This window comes from Osmerus eperlanus, chromosome 7 (genome assembly GCF_963692335.1).
Source record: "Osmerus eperlanus chromosome 7, fOsmEpe2.1, whole genome shotgun sequence".
Taxonomy (NCBI): domain Eukaryota; kingdom Metazoa; phylum Chordata; class Actinopteri; order Osmeriformes; family Osmeridae; genus Osmerus; species Osmerus eperlanus.
The window spans coordinates 11,639,852-11,658,440 of record NC_085024.1 but is presented as its reverse complement, the minus strand read 5'-3'; the positions used below and the strand labels follow the sequence as shown (position 1 = coordinate 11,658,440).

At 43.0% G+C, this 18,589-nt stretch overlaps 1 protein-coding gene across 2 annotated transcripts in view; it reads left to right on the top strand.

The window, feature by feature from the left end:
* Nucleotides 1–18,589, top strand: part of col14a1a (collagen, type XIV, alpha 1a) — a 73,700-nt gene that overhangs the window by 15,491 nt on the left and 39,620 nt on the right. For both annotated transcript variants that reach the window (XM_062464858.1, XM_062464859.1), the window contains exons 6-15: nt 11,143–11,295; nt 11,639–11,758; nt 11,896–12,060; nt 12,530–12,694; nt 12,950–13,104; nt 13,577–13,706; nt 13,889–14,034; nt 15,042–15,171; nt 16,702–16,841; nt 17,852–17,978. In XM_062464858.1, the coding sequence (XP_062320842.1) occupies nt 11,143–11,295; nt 11,639–11,758; nt 11,896–12,060; nt 12,530–12,694; nt 12,950–13,104; nt 13,577–13,706; nt 13,889–14,034; nt 15,042–15,171; nt 16,702–16,841; nt 17,852–17,978 (1,431 nt within the window). The remainder of the gene's footprint in view (nt 1–11,142; nt 11,296–11,638; nt 11,759–11,895; nt 12,061–12,529; nt 12,695–12,949; nt 13,105–13,576; nt 13,707–13,888; nt 14,035–15,041; nt 15,172–16,701; nt 16,842–17,851; nt 17,979–18,589) is intronic.

Here is an 18,589-nt window from a genome sequence, read left to right as displayed (position 1 = left end):
ACAACCTTTGTTCTCTCACATATATATTATTCTTTTTATTATTCTTTTTGCCCCCCTAAAACTCAGTCAATATTTGGCCTACATAGACAACCTAGGTGTCAAAAGTTTCGTCTTGGTAGCGATTGAGTTGCTTCTATTGGGATTTACGTTCCGTTGCATGGTTTAAGTGGAAATTAAGTTTTTGTGGCGAAAAGTTGTCATGGAAATTTTGGAATACAGTTATAATGTGTGTGTTTCATATATGAGGAATGTGTTTTAACGGAAGTCTAAAGTTGATTAAGAGTCAACTACATTTGGTAGAGATGCCATTTGCAGTTTTATAACTAGGAGACGGGAAGTCTGGGTGACCTGAGAGAGTTCTTGTCACCTGGGGAGGAAGAGACAGTTGGTCTGGAGACAAATGTGGATTCAACTGTATTGTTATTGTGATCTGCTGCTCTGACCCTTCCTGTAGACTTGTTTGAAGTGGCCCACACAAAGGACAGTTGACCATTTGACTGGTGAACCCCTGTGGTTTTACTATCTACTGGTTTGGGGAGAGAGGCCACAATAAAGAACCGTGGGAACTTGATATGAAGTCACTGTCACTGAGCAGTGCTGACCAATCACAGAGTTCAGAATAACCATTTGATCTAAAGTTTATATAAGGCAGGGTTTTGGGGTTGTTCTGTATCACTCTGGCGAACGACCTGTGGCTAGCACCTCCTTCGTTATGACTGATCACAAAGTACTTTGTTAAATCATGATCTGTATAAGCAAAATAAATTTATTGTAACCGCCATCTCTTGACTATTCAAATCTACACAGTGCCGCTAGAATTTTTCCATAGCAAAGTGAAGCTAACGGTGGCTAACTTGCTAGCCACAGTCAATGACGCTACTTACGTCACTAACGTCACGAAAACTCGCGTGACTACCTCTAGCAGAACATTAGTTTAGCAGCTCGTTAACTTCTGGGAGATAGCTAAGCTAACTGCTTTACTGCAAGGCAGCTGCAGAAACGCCACAAGCAAAGAGGCCAGGGTGATAACTATTTACTAATTTTACTTTGTGATATGACACACAATTGTGACGTGTAATGTACAATATAAGCTGATTTTATGAAGGAAGTACATCTACTTTCGGAAACAGTAGTCTACTATGTCACTGAAGTATTAGCATCATGACATTAGCCTCTGTTGCCCGGGCAACACATACTATAGTGGTCTATGATGCATCTGTTTTCAATCGTTAAAATAAACATTCCTCACAAATACATTTTCGTTGTAGGATTTATTATGACATTACATTACAAGTAAACGATTTGTGGGTGAAATTATCATTACCTGTGGTTTCAAACCAGTGTTGCTCACTGAATCACTGTAGCCTACGCAAGACACTACAAAAACATCTACAGTACACAGCTGTAGGAAGTCAAACGGCGACAGAACATGTTCGGCACTCCCCTTACTTAAATCAAAAATCTATCTAACTACTAACCTGAACTTCATTGCCACAGCCTAAACGTTGTCAATCTGTTCATGAAAATAATTAATTTCAGCTTAAACCGTACAACGGAACGTTAAATCCAATTCAACCAACGCAATCACTACCAAGACGAACACAGCAGTAGTCTAGTACTAGGGAGGACAAACCCGTTTGAGCGTTTTTCCTGAAATACGTTTTAATAGTTATTCCGGGGAAATTATGGAATTAAATTACATATTAACTATACTGAAATACGTGTGCACAATAATATCAACAATATTTGCTCAATTTAGACGTTTTTAAAGGTTTTTAATTTTACCTCGAAGCTACTTCCGTTAATCAGCAGTTTGTGAAAAAAAGGCTAGTTTTACGACAGTGACTTTGGATGTAGCCTACTTTAACATGTTAGCTGATTAGCCGTTACGAGTGACTTTTTTGTCAAGCATCCCTGAAGCTCAAATTCCGAGTCGGAGTTCCATTAACCCTTGTGCTGCCTTCGGGTCACATGACCCAAAGGTTCATAACGAACCATCGTTGTGTTTACCCAGTTTTACCCAATACAAAAACAAATAAAAATAATTTTCTTTTAACCTTTGCAATGTGGGGGGTCTGCGACAGCCCAACGGTTAAAAGAAAATGCTTCACTTTGTTTTTGTATGAGGTAAATTTGTCGCAATACGACGGTGGGTCACACGGCTGATGGGTCAGAATGACCCGAAGATAACACAAGGGTTAAGCTTTTCATTGAAGTGAATGGGTGCGGGCACTCATCGGGCATAAACTCAAATATCTCAGAAGTCCCAACTGGAAAATGTTAGCGGTTTTACAGTCCTGTAGAGGACATTTTCCTGAACAGATTGACATCAAGTTAAGGATGTGGCATTGAAGTTCAGGTTAGTAGCCAAGGGTGTAAAGACCACTTGGCTAATTACAGACGTCTTAAACTGTTAAAACCCCAGTACCACATACGGGACGGTATTCACACGGGCATTGGCTCTAATTTGAGTGATAGTTTGTTACATCAATTGAAAAACTGATCTGGGACTTTTGACTCAAGTAGTGTGTGTGCTAGCTTGTCAGTGCTATAGCTTCCTAAACAACCATGGAATCTATCTACGTTTGAGGTTTTTGGTGGATTTGCTTAAATAGTGACACAGTACATCTGTGTATTAGTTTGCTTAGGAAACGACTCTCATTTACACTTTAAATCACACACTAGACAGACACCAGTGTAACTGTAGTGATGGTACCTATACAGTACACATTTCTAAGGTTTAAGTTACCTCTTCTAAGACACAAGACAGGTGTTGTCAACATCTACAACAGGCCTATAGCACTGGTAGCAATCTTTTGAGAAAGATTTGATAAAGCAAAGACATGATGAGTGAGTAGCCTATGATACATCAAGGGAGGAGGTTGATTGAGATTTGGGCTCCGAGACATTATTCTGCCAGACATACAATAGTTGATAACTTGGATCAGTACAGTAAGGCAAATACAAGCATCTTATTGACAATGTCCATGCCAGGGGCGTTGTTAGACATAAAACTCTACTGGGGCACAGGCCCCTATTCATATCCCTTTTTTTCTTCCAAGCTTGCTGCGCACAATACACTACTCGGCTATAGAAACTCCCCTTGCTTAACCCACTATACAACAGTTCAGATACGCAAGTTTGATATCAGCTTTAGCAGGGACATCAATAGTTAATGCGAGCGCATACATTTTTTCGCATTCATTTGAGCGCAAATACTTTTTTTGGAGCTTCATGTAATATTGTTTTTATGTTTTAGTCAAAATAAGATGATGGGTAGGCCTATCATTTAGAAACTTTATTTAGTTTTGTAATGTTTTCTTAGCCTACCTCAATTCTGACTTGTGTGCCGAGTCCGACACCTGGACTTCTGTGTGCGTGCTGCAGTGGCTATTTGGCAAGCTCAGAAGAGCACACGGACAAGGAGTTCTGCGGGCATCGGTTTGAGTTTACTAGTAGTACTGTACCGTAGTAGTACAATTTACCGGGGCAGCTTCTCCACACAGGGATATCGCATTTTTCGTTGTTACTGACAATAATCGCTACCAGTGAGCTTTTTATGAATGAGCGATTTTCCACTAAATAAATGTCAAGCTTATTTACGTTTTGGGGGGCATATTTTCAGTTAGCAGATGGTACTGTTTGAATCGCGATTCCATCTTCTACACTTCACTGGTATTTTCAGTTGTAAATGAGCAGCATTTTTGTCTGTTTTTTTTTAAATCTATTTATTCTTTATAAATAATAACTATGCATTTTCATATAAAATATACAGAAATCAGTTGTAAAAATGTCATTCAAAAACGGACCCCTGTGCAACCGACGCAAGCAAGCACACCCTACAATTTCCCCAGAAATTGTACCCTCTCTAGTTTTTATTGTTTTTGTTTTGAGATTCAATTTTTGATCATTTAGTGTCCTATGTCTGACAGTCATAAAGTCTTGACTCTCTTAATCTCTCATTGATTAAACAACTGTATGAAGTTTCCATGGAGATTACAGTAATTCAACAGCAGACTACCCACTAATCACTGCTACCATATGGCTAATCCACACAGCTCTGTGCCTAGCTGGCCCAGCTAAACTGCTGTACACATTGACCATCATCATGCATAATCATGCAGCCATCAACATCCAAAATCATTAGGGCTGTAGTCAAAGAAACACAGCCATGACCCGATTGTGCTTGTACAAAAGTTATTTTTTTAAGCATAGTCTCTAAAATAAAATGTAATCAGTAATCAATGTTTTCAATATTTCGTTTTCACAGTAGAATATTGGTTTCCCTTGAAGAACCTTACATTATGTAAGTTCATGTAATCAAAGCAATTTAAAGGTTAAGATTTTTTCCCTGGTATTCTACAAAAGCATTTTAAAGCAAAATAAAACAGTTATTTTGTGAAAATAACTCTTTAAGGAAAATTGTTGCTACTTTAATTCTTTGGGACAAAAGAAACAAACGAAAATATACAGTCAGCATTGTAGCCAGCAGTGCTTTTCGTGTCTTGTCCTTGTGCAAATGGAAGGTGGAGGAAGTGGTGATGTTCGTTATTACTGGTTGCAAGGTTGCCAGGTTTGTTAATGATAAGTGCCGGGGAGGTGTCTGGCAGGTTATTGTTTTGCTTAACATCCCTGACTTTAACAAACTGTAGGAGTGGCCCTGACCCCCTCCCTCTCCTTTCCCCCACCAGGTGCAGCAATACTGTAATGGTTCTATGACTTGAACATATTTTTCAAATACAAGTTGTGTAATCCCCCATGGGTTCTGTTTATACAGCCTTATTGAATAACCAATAGGTTATTCAATAAGGAGCCGTTTCATTTACACACACGAATGCACACACTCACAAACACACATATATAACCCTCCTTCGCATAAAAAGACTGGCAATCCGATGGAGTCCAGGGGATGGTTGAGATGGAGGGCGATGGGATTCTGTCCTCATCCATCTTCCCACCACAAGACACCATCCTGGAGTGCCCCACCCCCATTATTCATAGCCCCCTTAATCTCTTACATGATCATTTATTTAGTCTTTGCCTCCCCAGTCGTGGATCTAATGACAGCCAAGAGTGTTAAAACCTTCTGACAAAACTGGAGTTTCAAACTACCTGACCCACAAGGTCAAGTGGGAGAGGGCGAAGAGAGAGACAGAGAGAGACAGAGTGGAGGAGAGGGGGGGAAAGGAGGAAGAAAGGGGGGGGGGAGTGAGTCAGAGAGTGAACATGAGGGTCCAACGGTGTGTGTGTGTGAGTGTGTGTGTGTCTGTGTGTAGGTTGGATGGGGTCATTATGAGACCACAGAGAGTTTTGATGAATAGATGGACAGTCACTGGTAACAGGTGATGTCTGGGGAGGTGGAGTGTGAGAAAGCACCTCTGAAAGTCAGGGACCAGCCTTGACCTCCAATCTTCAGCCCTGAGGGAACAACGCAGAAATACACCCGTAATATATCCAGTCTTTCTGTGTATAACAATAGGAGAACACAGTTAAATAGGTAATCCTATTAGTGGATCAGTTCAGTTCTTATGTTTTTTTTTGTAGTCCTGTTTAGCTATACATATTGTTTGTTTGAATGCCAGGAGATCGTGCAAGCTGAGATGCTGTGACTCCTCAGTTAAACACTATATCAATATTCTGGAGGAGAAGGTGTGGGGGGGGAAGTTAGAGTGGAGTGGGGGGGCTAATCCCACAATGTGTTGTTACCCTACCATTCTCTGGACAAGGACTCATTATCCCAGAGGTCAATTATAATCATCATCCAAGATTCTTCCCCCTTTCCTCACTTCCTGTCTCCCCCTCTCCCCACTCCCCTTAACCTGTCTCAAGTGTTGTGACCGGAGAAGCAGACAGAATACAGAGCAACTGTTCCCACTGCAGGGATTGAGAGAAAAGGGACGCTCAGCTTGGATGTTATTAAACAAATGTTTCCTGCTTTAAAGGTTACTGTAGCTGTACAGCTACATACACAGAATGTGTCAGACTGAAAGTGTAGTGCCAGATGTTTTGTCAAAGGTTACTGTCATAAATGGTGCTTTGCAGCTCCTTCAAAAAAGGCTTTATTCACTCTTTGGATGAGGTTACATTTTAAACAAAGATAGAAACAATAATTAACTACTCTTTGGCTGATAAGAAACTATGGAAATGCAAATACAAATAGTTTGAAGTCAGTCTGTGCGTGTGTATGTGTGTGTGCCTTGGGGTGCTTGTGTGCTTGTGTATGTGACTGTCTGGTTTGTGTCTTAGTGTCCATGGGACAGAGGCTTGTGTTGTGGTCATATTGTATGAATGAGTGTGTTTTTAATGTATTTGCTAACATGTCTTTGAATGGAGAAGGAACACTTGTCCTCTGGATTTGTCACTCCCTGCCTTCCCTACAAAAATAGAAGTGAACTAGCCAGTGAACTTTAAACATGTCTCTTTTCTTAGACACAGCTGTTTCTTGTTGTTTTTCAGGCAATGCTGCTTTCAAACAACTGCTTTCCTGTTAAACTCTGATTTCTGGTCTGTTGCCACAGTTATTTTTTGTGTGAAAACACTCAATTAATCAATATTAATCGCCCACCTTAGTAAAACCTGTGCATAGTTTAGTGTGTTTTTCTGCCCACTAGTAATATCACTTTAGTAATGGTCACTCAAACTCCAACATAAATACATTATCTAAGCAACAACAACATAGGCCAACATCATCATCTGTAATAATCAATAAGGAACATCGTCTTCTAAACATTTTAAATATTTTGGAAATTGCTAATCTTTTTGAAAAATAGCCAGCCATAGCGTTATTTGAGTATACATGGCCTGTACCAATTATGCACATTATCCATTGCATTACATTACACAGGGCATTTTGATTAATGTAAGACAGTTAAAGAAGTCATTATTCTTTGACATTCTCAAGATCCCAGAAAGTTTTGCTGACTGTTTTTTTTAACTACAGCAATCTCAGCCCCTGAGAAACAATCAGGCCAGAGGAAAAAATAAATAAATAACTTTGCAGATTACAATAAACTCCATCTGATCCCCAACAAAACGGAGGTCATCCATAAATCATTCTTGTCAAGGGGAAATACTTGTTAATAAAATGAAGTTTGAAGGAAAGGAAAGAAGGGAAGAAATGCCCTTAAACACATTAACAGGATAAAGGCTCCTTACTTTGAATGATTAAGTGGAGAAAATATGCCATCAATGAATTTCAGGGTTTGACAGAATCATTTAGTAGGAGTGGAGGGAGAAGCCAGGGCAGCGATATACACCGCCTGATGGATTTTCCAGTAGGGCAGACCCGCTGTGCCGAGCAAGCCTGTGTGACCCGGGGGGACAGGATTACACTGTAATCATTGCTGTTTTCAATTAGTCTGGTCTGGAATCTGTGTGTAGGCGGGACCATGCCCCCTCGTTACTGTTCTGTCACAGGCAACGGTCAGTGATATGACCTGACTGGTGTCTGTCTGTCTGTCTGTCTGTCTGTCTTTCTATGTCTGCCTGATAGTGTGCCTGTCTGTCTGTCTGTCTGCCAACCTGTCTGTCTGTATGTATGTATGTATGTATGTATGTATGTATGTATGCATGTATGTATGTCTATCTGTCTGACAGTGTGCCTGACAGTGTGCCTGCCTGTCTGCCAACCTGTCTGTCTTTCTGTCTATTTGTCGGACAATCTGTCTGCCTGCCTGTCTGTCTGTGTGACAGTCTGTCTGTCTGTGTGACAGTCTGTCTGTCTGTGTGCTCTTCTCTTTCTGACAGAAGAGGATGTGAGAAGCCTTTGTGCAAGTGTGAAAGCAGGGAACACAGTCAAGGACATTGTCACATTCACAGCCATTGTTTCATTCAATCGCTGACATAAATTCAATTGTCCACTGCCACACACATGGCCAGAAGAACTGAGTCAGACCTGAAATTGGAGAGTTTACGTGGCTACGTCATTGTCTGCACTGTGCAGTGTGTATGGATGAAGTTGACTGATTAAGTATGCATGCAGTGCTTCACAAAGACGGCCTTTCATTCTTCAGGCTCTGCCTTTCGGGGCATAGAAGAGGTTCCCAGAGGCTTGGCTTGTGTCATAGGCATCACAGGCAGGCCTCTTCACAGTGGCTCTTGTGTCAGACTGAGAGAGGACAGGCAGCAGCCTTGCTGTAGTAGCTGCTTCTGCATGGAGGCTGACTCAGGGTTCTGAAAGGATTTAAAAGTACCTATGATTTTCTGACACCTTTCTTTCTTTTTCTCTTTCTCTCACACAGACACCCACAGAACTAGCATGGTGTTTCTGTTAGTGTTCTGTACTGTACAGTTATACTGAATACTGGATCCCCTAAACCCACTCTAATAACTTGAACCAATTAGTATTCCAATCTTGAGACAAACAGCAGATTGTTCATTCTCAAAAGGCCCCCGTGTCTGTCACATGGCAAACAGCACATTCCATTCCAGTGTGGCGGCAAAAAAAGGTTTGGTCTGTTTTTATATTTGCTATTTGCATAGAGCCTATCCCTGAGCCCACTGCAAATGCCTTTCTGCAGTTTTACTTCTAATTAGACTTCCTTATTAGATATTATTTTTTTCTTGTGTTCCAGCATTCATCTAAAACAGTCAAAGTTTTTTCTGAATTTAGCACAATTTAGCATTTGTCTGTTATTTAGACAGCACATACACCTGTTCCTATGTAGATCACCATGAACCTGAGGCTGTTTTGTGTACTTTTTGTGGTGAGACATGCAGACCTGTTAACTGAGTGTGGTTAAGGCCAGGACTTCCCCTGCTGTCTTCTCCAACCACTAGGCGCTGCAGCGCTCTGAAGGACCTTCCACTCACAGGATTACATTCTAAATCCCTTGTCTCCTTGACCGCATGGAACTAAAGAAAACACACTTTCTCGCACACACACATACACACACCTACACACACCTATAAAAACAAACGCACACATGCACAGTCCACCGCTCACCCCTCACCCCGCACACGTAAACACCACCCGAAATCACACCGTCTCTCACACAAATACCGACACGCACACAGTCAAGCCTGCTGTGTTTGATGTGAGGGCTAGGCCCTGGAAGGCCCTGCTATTATCACCACACTAAACAACTAGCTGTCCTTTCATGTGCTGCTGCAGTGGTGTAGGGCACCAGCTTCCCATTGGGAGCAGTGAGCAGACAGAGGAGCGCAGAGCTACTGGGGCTTTTAGCCAGGGTCCCTGAAATTAGGCTCAGTTGAGTCACCGATGCGTCAGCCTTTCATATCTGGTTTTGCTGTGTCATCATTTAAGGGAGTAGGAAGTTTGGTGTTTAGTCTCTTTAACGTGTCTCTACGAGTCTCTCTGCCTTGCTTTGAGCCTGCTTTGTTGCGGTAAGTGATTGGAGGCTGAGGGAAATGATGGACAGCTTTTGTTCCCGGGGTGTGGTATGTGTGTGCGTGGGTGCATGTGTGCACGTGTGTGTGGTGGGGGCCCGTCTGTGTGTGTGTGTGTGTGTGGGGGGGGGGGGGGGTATGCGGGGGTGTGCTTGTGTCGCTGTTGAAATAAATAGAGAAGGTAATCCCCTTACCCCCCCATCTGTCTCGAAACTGAAATGTGCCGAGAGCCACAGGTACAGAGAGACCTTCAGGATGATAATACCATCAAAGGAGCCGCAAAGTCATTCATTCTAAGATAAGGAATTTCCCCCGACACTGTTGACATTGATATACAAAAATCGACATTGTTGTTTTTTAATTGACTTCTTTTACGAGTCACCAATCTGGGGAATGGTGGAAAAACCGTCAAGGCGGCAGAGTTTCTATTCACAGCCTCAATCTCGACTGGCTCTCAAGCCCCAGGACCGTACAACATCCATAGAGTGGAGTTTAATGATGTTGGCATTGTCATGTTTTGTTCACGCCTCTCCCTCTCTTCTGTTCCCCAGAGCATTGTGTTGAATGCTGCGGCAGGCTAATCAGTGGAGATGGTTGGAACAAAATGGCACAGTTTGCTCACATTTCCAGACAGACTGAGTTGAATGACCATGGTGTAATGCTAAGAGACAGACTATTTCTCTGTTTGCTGATAATACGGAAGGCAAAGAAAGGGAGTACACTTGAAATGATGACGTTGACCTTTCATGCCCGGAACGTGCTGTCATCTCCGCTTGGATGATTCCTTTTAGATCAGCGTCGTTTTCATTAAAATGCATAACATTCTCATTTTGTTGGTGCTTTGGTATCCATGGAGTTAATCAAGCAGCCAGCTAGTTAAAACGTTGGACAGTTCATTCAGATTGTTAGAGGGCCAAAACATCTCACCATCCACCCTGCCAGTTTTTAGGAACCTGACACATAGCAACCAACATAAACTCCTCCAAACTCCAGCCAAATTCATTTTAGAACAGTTTACAGCTCCAGGGGAGGCTGGGATGGGACATCAGTGTTCGGCAGCCCTCTTCCTCCCTAAGCTACTTCTGCAACCATCCATCACCCTGGAACAGGAGTGTGTGTTTATCCAACTCCAGACTTTATCCCTCACTTCTTTGGCTGTCTCACTGACACAATCAAACGCACACATACAAACACACACACACACGTACAAACACACACACACACACACTCACTCACACGTACACACACACACACACACACACACACACACACACACACACACACACACACACACACTCTGTCTCATTAAAGCTCTCCTGGATCTGGACAGTCTTCACCATGCCAGACTCCCTATCTCGGCGGTCTCTGGTTCTTAGAAGAAATGGTCCACAGAACATGAACTTAAAATGTGTACATTCGCGTAAAGCAAAAACAATGCTTCATGTCATTAAACTGTGTTATAAATGTGCTGCTCTGGCAGCCACTCTTCTGCATGTTCAATAAAGATATCCTGATCATCCAACCTTAAAATGTGTGTCTTGTCTTACATTTTGAAAACCTACTTTTGTCATATTTCAAATAACTCCTTGGACTGTTTTGAAGCTGCACACAAAATACAAAAGAGTTTGTTTCCCTCAACAGTGTTTATCTACAGGATGTGTTTGGATTGAATTGGTAATACTAACATTGGTATGTTAGTATGTGCAGATCTGCATAGACATTGTATTGTATTGCATTCATGTCATGTATATGTCATATTCTGCCTCCTCTCCAACGTGCTCTTCTCTGCTGTAGAGCCATTTGTGTGCAAGACAGCGGCCATTGCTGACATTGTCATCTTGGTGGACGGCTCATGGAGTATTGGCAGGATCAACTTCAGATTGGTCCGCATGTTTCTGGAGAACCTTGTCAAAGCTTTCAGTGTGGGCATCGACCAGACCAGGATAGGTGAGCCCTTGATTTCAAAAGCTTACTCTTGCTTCCTATAACTAAATGATAAGTGTAACTACTGTATCAGTTCCTGAGACTTCTATTTCTTGTTGCTAACTATAATTGTCTGTAGCTAACTCTCACTTTCTGCTTCTCCAATATAATCCCTCACAATTCACTCACTCTCATTACCTGTAGCTAACACTGACTAGCTGACTGTCACTTCCTGTATTTATCTCTCACTTCCTGTAGCTAACTCTCACTTCCTTTAGCTAAATAGTGACATATCCAGGAACAAGATGTGTTAAATCATTGTTTTACATGAATGAACCCGAAAGTCAGTATGTGTGTGTGTCTGTAGGTCTGGCCCAGTATAGTGGGGACCCAAGGATTGAGTGGAACCTGAATGCCTTCACTACCAAGGACGCTGTGATTGATGCTGTCAAGAACCTGCCATATAAGGGTGGAAACACTCTCACAGGTACACACATTATTTTTACAAACATGCTGTCTAAATGTGCCAAACATTCAGGTGAACCACCCCTGCCAATGTTTTTTTAGGAACATGATACAGTGACGCCAGCATGAATTTAATTTTATACGTGTACCACTACTAAGGCCTGGCGCTGACCTATATCTTGGAGAACAGCTTCAAGCCAGAGCATGGCTCCCGGCCCGGAGTTCCCAAAGTTGGGATCCTGATCACGGACGGGAAGTCCCAGGATGACGTCATCCCCCCCGCGGAGAGCCTGAAGGAGGCTGGCATCGAGCTCTTCGCCATTGGTGAGACACGCGGTGCTGCAGGGTCAAACACACATGCCTCCGGCCTCAGGCTAGAGATGCCCGCTGTTAGGCCACATTGTTGGTCTATCACATATGTTGTCAAGCCTTGTTTTGTTCTGGCTGACACATTTGGATGAAGCCATTTGGATTTCATCCTTCAAGGGTTTTGTACCACAGCGAATGTATCTTAAATACCGTTTTATCTTGATGTGTACAGGACCACACACTCATTGTCATGAAAAACCTGCTCTCTGTCAACATATCTGATAGATTGAAAAAGAACTTCTGAGAATATAAACAGCAACTATCAAAACTCATTCCTAGACCTAATGCAGTCTCATCGAACAGTCACAACTCCAAGCATTTTTTGTTAGTAAGGCTTTGCAATGTAAGAAGAAAAAAAAAAACACATCACCGTCACCATCTTCTTCCCATGTGGCTTCTTCCTTTCTCCTTTCTCCCTGTCCAGGCGTGAAGAACGCCGACGAGAACGAGCTGAGGTCCATCGCCACGGAGCCGGACGACACTCACGTCTACAACGTGGCTGACTTCAGCATCATGAGCTCCATCGTAGAAGGCCTCACCATGACAGTGTGCGACGGCGTGGAACAGCAGGACAAGGAGATCAAAAATGGTTTGTCTCCCAGTCAGGGTGTAGGGACGTGCTACCTAATCTAATCTAAAAATTTGACGCCTAATCTAAAAACTCAACGCCTTCCTAATCTGCATAATTGTGGTCATCTTCACTTACGTTGGAGTACTGCTACTCTACACCTCACTTGGAAGATGGTGCACAGATTACAGTCCACTCATACCGTCTTACACAATAGATACACACAAACACACACGTATCAGACTGTATCCATTAGCTGGTTGTTTATCTCTGCAGTCGTGCCCTCTGAGGAGCCGTCAGGCGCCCCTAGTAACCTGGTGAGCTCGGAGGTCATGGCCCGGAGTTTTCGAGTCTCCTGGAGCCACGCCCCCGGCCGCGTGGAGAAGTATCGCGTCGTCTACTACACCGAGAAGACGGGTAGACCAGAGGAGGTGACAGTACACACCCACACACACACACGTTTCCTTCTCTACACTTCAGTCATCCAGCAGCCAATGTGTGATGATGTGTTTATCGTTATTTATGTGACTATTAGTTGTTTCCTGTACACACTTTCACACTTTACTGTATTCCACTGACTTGATGGAGTCCAGATGCATGTGGGAGGGGGGCGGGTGCGGGGGCGCACGAGGAATCATTTCTAAATCCGCAGCACGGATCTCGTTAAGCAGATATCCTCAGATCAGATTAGAAAGGCCCAAGTGTGCAGTTTCTCTCCCAGTGCACTACGGAGGAGGACATTCTGTCACACATTAATCCCTCCTACAACTGCTATGCTACTTATAACGGCCTACATTCTTTTTTTCATTTCAACCTTTTTTTAACCCCCTTACTTTCTCCCTCTCTCTTTACTGTAATCTCTCTTCCTCATCCTCGCCCCCTTTTGCTCCGGTCGTTTCCCAGGCGGTGGTGGAAGGCAGCGAGAGCTCGGTGGTCTTGCATCACCTCAGCGCTCTGACAGAGTACCAGGTGGCTGTGTTCGCCGTGTATGCTAGTTCCGCCAGTGAGCCGCTCAGAGGCTCAGCAACTACATGTAAGATCCCACGCCTGCCGCAGGCTTCCCACAACTCACACACACGCTCACTCAAGGGCCGAATGATGAAGAAGCTGAACTGTCCTGTTGGCTCTGGTCAAACCTCATGTTCCGGCTCTGCTTTGTGTGTGTGGGGGCTTGTGTGTGTGTGTGTGTGTGTGTGTACACATTTTCGTTTTTAGTGGCCCTTACCAAGGCCAATGGACTGGAGCTGTATGATGTTACCCACAATTCCATGCGTGCACGCTGGAGCAAAGCGGAGGGCGTGTCCGGGTACATGATCCTCTATGCGGCGCTGACCGACGACGGAGCCTCCGGCGAGAAAGAGGTGAACCTCTTTCAGCACAATTTGTTTCAAATGTAGAGTGCGTTACAAATCAAATCTATTATTATTATTATTATGAACCTCCCAACGTGTGTGTGTGAACAGTTTTGCATGAGTAATTGCAATTTTGTGTGTGAGTGTGTGCAGTTTTGTGTGTGCAGCTGTATGTGTGTGCAGTTTTTGTATTTGCAGTTGTATGTGTGTATCTGTGCAGTTGAATGTGTTTGTGTGTGCAGTATTGTGTGTACAGTTAGGCCGTGTTCACACTTGACTTTTTTGTTGTTGAAAAAAGCGCTACCTTCAGCGCCTTTTGAGCGCCTTTTGAACGCCTTTTGGTCGCCTTTTGAGCGCCTTTTGAGCGCTTTCAGCGCGAGATTTCTGTAACCTTAACAACGGGTATCATACATTCTAGCGATACATTATTATCCGTTATTTTCCGTTGGTTACTTATTGATAGCTAGCTACTGTATATTTGCGTATCTTTTATTACTCATGTTGTATAACTCAGAGTAGTATGAAACGGCAACTAAAAGTGATTCGACTGGTACCTTGTCCATCTTGGTCTATTTTGGGGGCACCGGTAACTAAGGTAGAAGGTACACGCGCACCTACTCTCCTCGTCCTGATTGGTCAGCTGTCAGAAAAGCACTTGACGTCACCCAGCGCTTTTCTGAAAAGTTGAGAAAATTGAACTCAAAAAGGCGTCGGACGCTGCGCTTTTTTAGAAGTTTTTAAAAGCCTTTCTTTTTTTTTTGCCTTTTTCCTTTTCCCATAAGGTTGCATGTAAAAAAGGCGCTGGCAGTTGAAAAATGAAGTCAAGTGAGAACATGGCCTTATATGTGTGTGTTTGTGTGTGCAGTTTTGTGTGTACAGTTGAATGTGTATGCGTTACCGTGTGAAAATTCTGACCAATACCGAGGCGTTAGGGTTTATCTTCCTGGTAGACGTAAGCAATGCCCTCCAGATAAAGACATTATTTCAGCTAATCGAATCCCCTTTTGTCCTGCCAGGTGAGGGTGTCAGAGGCAGTGTCTGACCTGGAGTTGGAAGGGTTAACTCCAGACACAGAGTACACCGTGTCGGTTTACGCTATGTACGGAGAGGAAGCCAGCGACCCCATCAACAACCAGCAGACCACCTGTGGGTGACCTCTGACCCTCTCCTGACACACTGGATTCTACCAGAACCTTCTTTTAGGCCTGGACTCAACATTGGTTTCATGAATAATTAGCATTAGCTGTAAAAGTACACAGGCTCATGAGTAATCATTTGACTTCCTGTATTGAACCTAACAAGCAATGCCTTATCAGACTCCATGTTATGCAGGATTTGATAGAACTGTTCAAGGTTACTTCTTCCAAAGCACATGAATAAGGTTTCACTTGACTTAGCATGTAAATCACAAGTACTTCCAAGCCACATCATTGTAATTACAAGCATAAGCAAGTCTTACTGGTGTTGCAACATGCCAATAGACATCAGGGGCCCGATCTTGCACCCAGCGCAATTGACTTTGTCAACGACGCAAGTATCATTCCTAGTTTGCACTCGACGCAAAGCTGACTTTTCCCTCCACAGACGCACGTCGAAATGACCTTGCGCTCCCGTGGGCGGTTCAGCGAAAAAGGAGGCGTGTTCCGGTGCAAACGTTCCCTGGTGCTATTTTGCAGTTTCCGAAAAACAATTCCGCCACTGACCAGGAAAAACGTGGTCTAAAGTCAATGGCGCATTATTCAGATGCTATTTTAAGGGCGCAAGCTTGGTCCGTGCACACTGCTGGCGAGGCCAGGGTCTTCTTTCTGCGAAGCTACGTTACATTGTTTTGATTTATGGCGTGTTACATTTCTTCAATGATTATAAAAAGATTTTCATGAGAAATCTCTATGTATGTGAACATGATTTGTAACAATTGTGCCAATTTTCTCCCACGCCTGTTCAACCGAAGCTAATTTGGGTGGGTTTCTTCTCCCATCTGCATCAGAATCAGAATTCGGTTTATTCGCCATGTAGCCTGTTACACAAACACGGAATTTACTGTGGCAGGAAGGTGCAAACAATAAACATATAGGGGTCTTAAATTAAGTAAAAAAGTACAATAGTTAAACTAATTCCAACAACCAAACAATTTAAAAAATAAAATATAGGGTAGGCTATATAAAAATAAGAATAAGAATTTGAATGAGCAGCATGAGCGGGCAATTTAGTGCAATGAGAAAACTGCTCTGCCTTTCCCATACAATGTCACTTGTCTATCTGTTACGGCCCTGACTAGAACGTCGGTCTCCTTGGCTGTGAACCGCTCCTGGCGTGCGCCTGGCAAATCCGCCGTTATAATAGCAATCCGCCATGGAACAAGCGCTGCTTTTAAAGGGAATGTGAGATGACGCTCTGATTGGTTTATTGCACCTTACGCCCAAACCACACCCATTAGTAATGTAGCTACTTCGGACCTACCCATTTTAGATTTGCGCCAGGCGCAAAGTCATTTATCCCGCTGGCAAAATAGCAACCGAGCCGGAGTCCCGCCCACAAAGTTACTTGCGCTTTGCGGTTTGGTACTTGCGTTTCAGATCGTCAAAATAGGGGGGCAGGTGTGCTGGAAAAAGTGTGCCGGACACAAGCTCCATTCCTTGTGATGTTGAGTGTTGGCTGATTGTGCTCCTTTCGCAGTGCCCCTGACTCCACCCAGGAACCTGCAGTTCTCTGACATTAACCACAACTCAGCCAGGCTGACCTGGGAGGCGGCGGCGAGGGAGGTCAGAGGTTACCGCATCATGTGCGTCAAGACAGACGGACTGGTGACAGAAGAGGTGATCCTCATGCTCTATACATACCATTCTCTCTCTCTCTTTCAATTCAATAACATTTCAGTTGCTTCATTGGCATGTTAGTAATAGTATGCATACATACATACAGTCGTGGCCATAAGTTTTGGCAATAACAAATGTTGTGTTTTGCAAAGTTTGCTGGTTCAGTATTTTAGGAAAAGGTTTTAACATGTTTATTTAGAATACTGGAATACAATGAGGCACATTTCATATATTTTTAAGCTTTTTTGGGGCGAACATTTTCAATATATGCAAATAGTCCCCTCTTTTACAGCAGTCAATCTGCTCTTAAAATCCAATCAGAATGATAGAATGATTTCACCTGGCAAGAAATGTAAGTAAACCATTTTCTCTCCATTTAAAGTTCCACATTCTTGTGTACAATTTAGGAACAATTATGTTGTTTTGTTGATCTTCTATATTAAGTTCACATCCTGTTAGGAAAGGGAGCTCCACCTCTCCCTGTGAGCAGACAGAGCCTCTCCTCCTTGGGTAGTCTGGTCTGCCTGTGATGGCCTGTTTCTGTTTCCAGACTGTGCTCACTGAGTCTGTTCATAGGGTTGGGGTTAGGGTTTTCCTCGGTTTTTGATCAGACACAGTGGTCAGGTAGTCTGTCACTGTGAATTGTCAGTTTAGATCCAAATCAGTCTTGTTTACTTGTTTTTTATGTTTACTTCTTTCCAATAGATTTTGTCTTTTCTTGTAGTTTTCTCTTTCTCTCACTCTTATTTTCTCACTCTTCACATGCACTTTTCAGTTAAACAACGCCTCGAGGCGTTGTTTAACTATTCTTGTGGGGAGCTGAAGTCTCCACTTGTAAAAATAATAATAATTAAATTGTGGTTACATTTTCTTGGTTCACACAAATTCTGTGCTACTGCTATGGTTTTTAGGGGGTTTTAGGTTATGGTTGCAGTGACTGAATTGTGAGTTCCCACATGGCTAGCAATACAAACTGTTGTGTGTGTGTGTTTTTATGATTCTATCCTCAGGTGGAGGTTGATCCAGTCACTTCCTGGTCCTTGAACGACCTGAACTCTTTGACAGAATACTCGGTAGCCATCTTTGCCATTTACGATGAGGGACAATCAGAACCTCTGACAGACAGCTTCACAACCAGTAAGATGACTTTGTTTTATTGCGCTTATTATTATTGCGCTTTCATTTTCACTGCCTGAGTCACAGACAGCCCTTATCATGCTGCCAGGCTCTCTCATTCCTGTTTGGTTTGACCTTTTGTCTGTATTTCACTCTAGCTGTTTTCTTTTCTTCCAAATTCCTCCTGCCCTCTTCTCTTCCACTGCCGTGTCGCCTGTGGGAAAAAAAAACACTCCAACATCACTTAAAAATGTAAACTTAAATTACGTGGTGTTAAACAATTTAGAGACTTCGTGAAATTTCATGGCCTTACAGTGATGTTTCATTGCCCTCACCTGAATGGCCAGTGAAATAGAAAGGTTGCTCTGCAGCCATTAAACTAAAACCCTGTTTTACTGCATCCCTTGCTGATTCTGCACAATGTAGCTGTTTGTGTGAAACAATCCAACCCTCATTTTTGTGACACGGGGGGGGACATGATCCCTAAATTCGATTTTGGAATTACTTTAGCCTCTCCCCCCCCCCAACCCTTAGCTTCAAGTCACAACAAAGCTGAGTTTAATTTAGTTTGTTAATAAAGTTCAATCATTGGGCACAAACAATTAAACTTCAGTAACTTTTTGGGTACAAGC